The 8,807-nt window shown below is 35.7% G+C and overlaps 1 protein-coding gene across 1 annotated transcript; it reads left to right on the top strand.

The window, feature by feature from the left end:
• Window positions 1-288: 288 nt before the first annotated feature.
• LOC139840556 (uncharacterized) lies at window positions 289-1,179 on the top strand. Its single transcript, XM_071830817.1, has 3 exons — window positions 289-487; window positions 597-694; window positions 910-1,179. The coding sequence occupies exons 1-3, from the start codon at window positions 289-291 to the stop codon at window positions 1,177-1,179; spliced, it is 567 nt and encodes a 188-aa protein (XP_071686918.1).
• The last annotated feature ends 7,628 nt before the right edge of the window (window positions 1,180-8,807 follow it).

The following is an 8,807-nucleotide window of genomic DNA, read 5'->3' as shown; positions in this document are numbered from 1 at the left end:
TTGTATCATGCCATCTACACATTTAGCGTATAGTAATATACTTTTAAACATCACAACCAACACTGGTTTCAAAATACTGCAATCAAAGTACCTTCATTTCAGAGAGATCAATTCATGATAATATATTGATAGCTCAGGAAGTGCTTAAGGGTTATAACAGAGCTAGAGGTCCTAAAAGATGTACATTTGAAGATTGACATTCAGAATGCATATGACACAGTTAATTGGTCCTTTTTAAAAGATATTTTGCTCAGTTTTGGGTTTCATAATAAGATGGTCCAGTGGATTATGGCATGTGTGACTAGTATGTCTTTTTCAATCTGTGTGAATGGTGATAAGGAAGGTTTCTTTAAAGGTAGCAGAGGCCTTAGACAAGATGACCCTACGTCTCCTTACGTGTTTACCTTGATTATGGAAGTTTTGTCTCTCATTATGAACGACTGCATAAAAGAGAATAGTAGTTTTAAGTTTCATTATAAGTGCAAAGGTATGAAACTTACTCACATTTGTTGTGTTGATGATTTACTTGTGTTTTGCCATGGTGATGAGAATTCTGTGAAGATTATTAAAAAGGCCCTTTTGTGATTTTGGGCAAGTCTCTGGTTTGTTGCCCAATATAAATAAAAGCACTACATTCTTTGATAGTGTGACAGCAAATATTCAAGGTAAAATTGTTCAGATCTTATCTTTTGAGGTTAGTAGATTCCCTATGAAATATTAGGGGGTGCCTTTATTAGCAAAACGATTGGGTATTAAAGATTGCGAGTGTTTGGTGGATAAAGTGAGGAACAAGGTTAATAATTGGAAAATGAGAACACTTTTTTATACTGGAAGGTTACAATTGGTTGCATCTGTTCTATGCAGACATATTGGGCCTCAATTTAAGTTTTTTCATGTGGTATTGTAAAGGATATTGACAAGTTGTTAAAGGGATTTCTGTGGAGTCAAACTGATAATTCAGAAGGCAAAGCTAAAGTTGCATGGAAAGGTGTTTGTGTTCCTAAAGATCAAGGGGGGCTGGGTTTGAGGCCTCTTAAAGAATGGAATCAAACTTTAATCGTGAAGCAAATATGGAGGATTGTTACTAACGAGGATTCATTATTGAGTAAATGGGTGAATTTGATTAGACCTAAAGATGTTCGCTTCTGGGATATTAATCCCGGTAGTAATGATAGTTAGGGCTGTAAATATCTCTTGAATATATGAGATAAGGTAAAGCATCATATTGGGGTTGAATCTGTTAATGGAAGGATGTGTGATGTTTGGATTACCAATGAAGGTAAGAAAGGTTCTTTTTTTCAACTCATCAGGTTTGGAAGGATTTTAGAGTTAATAGAACCAGGGTTACATGGAATCATGTTGTGTGGTTTAGAGGATTTGATCCAAAGCATGCTTTTGTGATCTGGGTTGTTGTGTTAAACCGCCTGAATTAAGAGTTTAGATGTGCTCTATGTGATAAAGATAAAGACTCTATCAGCCATTTGTTCTTTAACTGTGATTGTAGTTTGAAAGTGTGGAGGTGTATGAAGTTAAAACTATTGTTCAAGGGTCTTCCAGATATTCTTCATTGGATTGTGCAGGCTCTTTCAATCTATTCATTTACAAGTAATATATGGAGCTTGCTTAATAGATTAGTATTAGCTGCATGTATATATTTCTTGTGGCAGGAAAGAAATAATCGTTTGTTTATATTGGAGAAGCGAGCAGAGGATGAAGTTTGCAAGTCCATTCAAAGCTATGTCAAATGCAAATTGTTGACTTTAAAAGTCAATCATACGGTGGCAGTTAAAAGAGCTGCCAGAATTTGGGATTTGAAGTTGGAGAATGGAAGATTATCTATGTAATTGTTGTTTGGGCTAGGTTTGTTGGCTTGTATTGGTGTTTTGTATTTGGCCTTGTTTTTTGGGGCTTAGGTATGTCCAGCCTTTGTTGTATGTTCTGTTGAAAATTAATATATTTTTACTTTTGTCCACAAAAAAAACATTGATTTCAAAATTATCTACCTCTCGCAACAACAATTCAAAAAAATGACTATAGTCAAATAACAAACACGAACGGTTACTTTCTGAAAACAAAAGCAACAAAGAACATTTGTGTTTGGACTTTGGTTCTGTTGGAAGCTTTGACGAGCCCAACACACCCACTATAGAAGATCTAGACTATACTAGACTCACTACACCAACACTTTGACGTTGATTAGCCTTTAATTTTATGAACTCTTAGTGCACAATAGTACTTAGGCGACAGTGTCGACCATATATCATTTAGGCGGTATAACCGACCATGTATCACTTAGGTGGCAGAGCCGACCATATAATAAGAACAACACAAGTGCACTAAGAACTTAAACACAAACTAAGGCTTAACCGGGAAACTTAACAAAGAACACTTTTATTAATACAAAATACAATTACAATATTACTTACTTACAAGTTTTTCTTCTCTACTCACACTCTTCTCACTTCTTACTTCTTCTCTACTTCTCAACTCACTCTTTTCACAACTTACACAAATGAAATCACCACCCATATTTATACTACTCCATGGAAACTTCTACACACTAGATTTTTCCATGGATAAATATCTAGATATTTTTACCACATAAAAATATCTAGATTTTTACATTTTAACATCTAGATTTTTCCTCATTAATATCTAGATATTTCTTTTACATTTTAATATCTAAATATTTACATACATTACTAATTCCATATTATCTAAATTTGCATTGCATTTTAACACTCTCCCTCAATGCAAATTTTCTTCCAACGATGACTTGCAGACCATTCCTAGTGCTTCTCTGAATTTTGTAAACTTTGGTTTACTTAGGCTCTTGGTGAATATATCTGCAACTTGTTCATCTGTCTTTGTTGGCATCATCTTGATTTTCCCTTCAAGGACCTTCTCGCGAACATAATGATAGTGCATTTCTATATGTTTTGTTCTTGCATGAAAGACTGGATTCTCTGCTAATCGAATAGCTGATAGATTATCACAGAAAAGTTTTACTTGATAATCTGTTGATTGATGAAGATCTTCCATTAGTTGCTTCAACCACATAATTTCTTGTGTTGCTGATGCCGCCGATCGATATTCTGCTTCAGTGCTTGATAAGGATACAGTTGGTTGTCTCTTGCTGCACCATGATATTACTCCCGATCCAAGACTAAACATGTATCCAGTTGCTGATCGTCGTGTATCATAGTCTCCAGCGTAATCAGCGTCACAATATCCAGTCACGTGACATTCTTTTGTTTTCTTGTATAAAATACCAAAGTTGATAGTGCCTTTAACATACCTTAAGATGCATCGTACAACATCAAGGTGAGGCTTCTTCGGATCGTTCATGTATCGACTAACCACTCCAACTGCATAAGATATGTTTGGCCGGCTTAGTGTGAGATAAATAAGACTTCCGACCATCTTTTAATACATGGTAACATCTTGAAGACTTTTTCCTTCATCTGCTCATAGTTTTGTATTCGGATCCATCGGAGTTGAGATAGGTTTGCAATTAAGCATTCCGTACTTTTGTAAAAGATCTCGCGCATATTTCTGTTGTCCCAAAAATAATCCTTCTCTTTTCTGCTCTATTTCGAGTCCAAGAAAATGTTTGAGTTCTCCAAGCTCCTTCATATGAAATCCGATAGACAGATTCTTTCTTGTTCTTTGGATCTCCTCATAGTGATCTCCCGTGATGATTAAGTCATCCACATATACTAGCACTATGGCTAGTTTTCCTTGATCTTGTTTCACAAATAAACTAGAATCTGAAGGAGCAACTGTGAAACCACTTTGTACCAAGAACTCACCAATTTTCCCGTACCAAGCTCTTGGAGCCTGCTTCAAGCCGTATAGTGCTTTATTTAATTTGCAGACATGGTCAGGATGGAACTTGTTCTCAAAGCCTCTTGGTTGCTCCATATAAATTTCTTTGTCAAGTTCTCCATGTAAGAAAGCGTTCTTGACATCCATTTGCCACAGCTTTCAAGATTTGCTAGCGGCTAAAGCTAGTAGAGCTCGAATTGTTGTGATCTTCACCACTTGACTAAACGTTTCTTCATAATCCAGCCCATATTGTTGAGAAAAACCTCTAGCAACAAGTCGAGCTTTATACCTTTCAATGGAGCCATATGATCGAGTCTTCACCTTGTAAACCCATTTACAAGATATTGGTTTTACATCTTTTGGCCTTGGAACTAAACTCCATGTCTGGTTTTCTTTTAGTGCATTAATTTCTTCTTCCATCGCTTTCTGCCACTCTTGACTTTGTGCAACTTGTTCATAAGTAGAAGGCTCAATAGGTATTGATTCATCCACATGAGCAGCATTGGCATACCTTGGATTAGATTGTCTCGGCCTTGTTGATCTCCTTAATTCTTGTACATGCTCCTCGACTTCCTTTTGGCTTGGACGAACCTCCTCGGATATAGATTGATGTACACCAGTTTTCCATGGACTCTTTTCCTTAGAGTACGACCCTTCTCCTTCTTTTATTGGATCTAATATCTGCTCTTTAGGTTCTTCTTTTTCTTCTGGATCTTCTTCTAATCCATGAGATTCTGGAAGCTCTATCTTTTGAGGTGACCACCATGAAGAAGCTTTATCAAATACCATATTTCTTGAAGTATGACACTTTCCAGTATTTGGATCACAACATCTCCATCCTTTTCTTGATTCATCATAACCGACAAAAATGCACCGAATTGCCTTCTTATCAAATTTGCTTCGGAGATGATCTAGCACGAAGACGTAGCATACACATCTAAAAACCTTGAGATGGTTGACAGTTGGCTTGATCTTCCATAATCTTTCATACGGTGAAATATGCCCCAACTTTGTTTGTAGAAGTCTGTTAATCACATATGAAGCCGTCCTCATACATTCGGCCCAAAATCTTCCTGGTACATTCTTACCATGAAGCATACTTCGACAAGTTTCAGCAAGATGACGATTCTTACGTTCTGCCACTCCATTCTGTTGTGGAGTATTAGGGCAAGTTAATTGCCTTCTGATCTTGTGCTTCTCAAGATACATATTGAGCTCAGTCGATAAATATTCTCCTCCATTATCTGTGCGTAAGCACCTAATCTTATTATTGAGCTCACTTTCTATCTTCTTCTTGAACTCTTTAAACTTCAGAAAAGTCTCCGACTTCTCCTTCATGAAGTAAACCCACACATATCTTGAGAAGTCATCAATGAATGTCACCATATATTTCATACCTCCAAGTGATGTTTGTTTCACTGGGCCAAAGACATCTGAGTGTATGAGCTCTAGTGGTGTCTTGGACTGATGCGCTGACTCCTTGAATGGCAATTGGTGAGCTTTGCCAAATTGACATCCATCACATATTTTATCTATTCGGATATCAATTTGAGGAAGCCCATTTACTATGCATTTCACCATCATCTCCTTTACTATGCATTTACTATGCATTTCACCATCATGCCACAGATCAGCCGTCTCATTCTTTCGAGTCTATCCACATAAGCTGTTTCAGCAGATAGTACATAGACCGACTCTATTCTTTTTCCTTGCATAATTGGATTGCCAACCACCTTCACTCTCTTGAATACGAACACATCTTCTGGTCCAAAGAGCACATAGTTCCCTTCTGCTGTTAATTATGGTACTGACTGTAAATTCTTCTTTAGGCCAGGGACAAGATACACCTTCTCGAGTCGGAGCTTATGAGAGTCGCCTTCACTTGGAATTATTATCATTCCAATGTGAGAAATAGACAACCTTGAATTATTGGCTGTCAACACGACTCTCTTTCCTTTGTAATCCTCCATTTCTTGCAGCTTCGTCCCATTGTTGGTCATATGATTTGAGTACCTAGAATCGATGATCCAATCATCTTTGTAGTTTATTGTTGACTTTAAGGTTGCTGCAAGAGCTTGATCATCCATGTCAGCTTCAACGGAGAGTCCTGCTTCTGCATCTCATGTTTCCTCATTAATGGTTGCTTTTTATGTGACCTCTTTCTTCTCATCTCTTGCGGCGACCACATTTCCTTCGAAAGTTCGCCTTCTGAGGAATCTACAATCTCGAGCAAAATGACCCTTCTTGCCACAATTGAAGCATTCACCATTCTTTCTCTTATCATTTTCCCCGTATTGTTAGCGATGATCCCTTCTTCCTTGTTGAGCTCCCCCTGAAGCATTGCCTTTTGATTTTGGGTGACCCTTCCACCTATATGTCTTACTTTCTTTCATCGCCTCTTGTCTTCGAGATGTTGCTTTCTTCTTCTTGGTGAAAAGTGCATCTTCTCCGTCTTTTATGGTTACTTCATTCATCTGCTTGGCTAATGCCTCTTGATTAGCCAATAGATTCTCCAGCTCTATTAATGATGGTTGAGTAGGCCATCCTCTCACAGCGGCTATAAATCCATTATACTCGGATCTTAAGCCATGGATGATAATTCTCTTCATCCTTGCATCACTCACTTTCTCTTCAGGAGCAAGCTGAGATATCTCACGGAAAATAGATTTCACCTTGGTGAAATACTGGGAAATAGACAAACTTTCTTGTGAGATACCTGCGAGCTCATTTTCCAAGAGCTGGAGGCGTGCTTCATTCTTCTTTGAAAATAACTTGTCAAAAGTTTCCCAAGCTGCCTTCGGTGTTTTCTCGTCACGGATGTGCTTCAATAGATCCTCCTCGATTGTAGTCTTTAGTATAAATAAAGCCTTTCCAGCCTTGATGTTCCATTTTCTCAAGGCTTCAGCATTTTCTTTTGGTGGAGGCGTTGTGTCACTGCCAGCAACTGTGATGACCCGGAAATTTCTGACCAAATTTAAACTTAATCTTTGTATGATTAACATTTCCGACACGATAAGCAAAGTCTGTAAAACTGAATCTCAAAATTTTTGAACTACTTTTATATATTTAAATACCCTTCGGTTGTTTTCGATGATTCGCGAACAATTATATGTAAATAGATACATATATACTATAACTTGAAAAGGTAACAATGTATTAATTGTTTGATACCGTACATTAAACTTATTGGTTTAAATATCTATTTGAATATATGTGATAAGTTGAAATATTTATTATTAAAATTTATTTATAAATAACTTCCAATGTGTATTTAAAAACTGATTTATGTATATTAAAAAGATATATACATATATATAATTTCAAGTTATTTAGTAAACGATAGTAACATTCGTTTATTGATTCGATTGATATTCAGATAAGTTAACTAAAGCGTTTAAGATGAACCAGTAAAACACTAATTTGCTACAGTATTTTCAAATTGTTACAGTACCCAAAATGCTACAGTGTTTTCGAAAATCACTATTTGCTACAGTGAAATTGACTTTGCTATAGTGAATTGCTACAGTAAAAATTGACTTTGCTGCAGTAACTTTGCTACATTAAACACTATTTTAAAATGTATTTTAACAAATAGCGAGACGATGATTTATAGAAGTAAATGACCAAAACACTCAAATGTATAAGTTATATTTTGAGTGATATAATTTAGGGATAATTTAAGGCTATATTTTGACTAAGGTACGTGTCCCAAAATGTAATGTATAAGTTTTCTCAGCGTACGAAGGGACATTCGAAAAACCGGAACCGGGACATAAGTCGAGTGATGACGTACGACTTATCAGAACAAAAATTACAAATAAACTATGCACGTGAATTTAATATAATATATAATTAATTATTTAAATTATATATTATATATTAATATTAAATTATGTTGACAAGAGTTAGGACAAAATCGTATGTGAGCTGGAATCTGAGGCCATGCGATCGCATGGCCATAAGCCTAGAAATCCATGCGATCGCATGGAGGCAAAAATCTGGCCAAGTCTATAAAAGGCCACGAGTTCTGCCCGAATCTTTACACTTTCGTAATTATTTCTTTCTTTCTCTCTGATATATATATTTATATTATTATTATTATTATTATTATTATTATTATTATTATTATTATTATTATTATTATTATTATTATTAAGGTTAATATTATTATTAATATTATTATTATTATTATTAGTATTATACATAAAATACTACGACGAGGTTATGTCCAAACGATTTCAAAAATGGTTTTCGAGCGGGATAAAGCTAAGGAAACTATGGGTTATAACTATGAAGGTTATGAGTAATATTCGTGGGTAATATTCACAAGTCAACCTAGTGTTTATCATCTTCGTTGCTTCTACATACTTTCCTGCAATATTAAATCACAATATTAATACGTTGAGGACTACAGTTATTTGATATTCTGAGTTTCGATCACATTTTGGTGAACGACTTTATATGCTGCTAAGGTGAGTTTCATATGATCCCTTTTACCCTTTACATTTTTGGGCTGAGAATACATGCAAATGCTTTAATAACTGTTTTACAATAATTATAAAGTGTGAGTTTCATTTGATCCCTTTTACTCATTACATTTTTGGGCTAAGAATACATGCACTGTTTTAATAACTGTTTTACAATATTTATATGCGTGAGTTTCATTTGCTCCCTTTTTAATTGCTTTTGCAATCTATATTTTTGGGTTGAGAATACATGCACTTTATTTTAAAAATGGATACAAGTACACACTAAATTCTACACCGAGTTTGAACCGAAAATCCCTTAGCTTTGGTAACTAGTAACTGCAGTTATAAGAACTGGTGGGCGCGAGTAGTAGTATATGGATCCATAGGGCTTGACATCCCCGTCTGTTCCAGGTATAGAAACCCTAGCCTGAACTATAAAACAGACGTATGCTATTTGAGTTTAGTACACGTTGGTTTGCGTGTATTGTACATGTTGGTTGCATGTATGTT

Source organism: Rutidosis leptorrhynchoides, chromosome 4 (assembly GCF_046630445.1).
Source record: "Rutidosis leptorrhynchoides isolate AG116_Rl617_1_P2 chromosome 4, CSIRO_AGI_Rlap_v1, whole genome shotgun sequence".
NCBI lineage: Eukaryota > Viridiplantae > Streptophyta > Magnoliopsida > Asterales > Asteraceae > Rutidosis > Rutidosis leptorrhynchoides.
This window is presented reverse-complemented; position numbering and strand designations above follow the sequence as displayed.

What these genes read in the sequence shown, in the direction of transcription:
- LOC139840556 (XM_071830817.1), top strand. Translation starts at nt 289, where the DNA reads ATGGCATGTGTGACTAGTATGTCTTTTTCAATCTGTGTGAATGGTGAT. An exon ending in GTTTCATTATAAGTGCAAAG is followed by an intron (nt 488 to 596) that starts GTATGAAACTTA and finishes ATTTTGGGCAAG; the next exon opens with TCTCTGGTTTGTTGCCCAAT. An exon ending in TTCAGATCTTATCTTTTGAG is followed by an intron (nt 695 to 909) that starts GTTAGTAGATTC and finishes GGTATTGTAAAG; the next exon opens with GATATTGACAAGTTGTTAAA.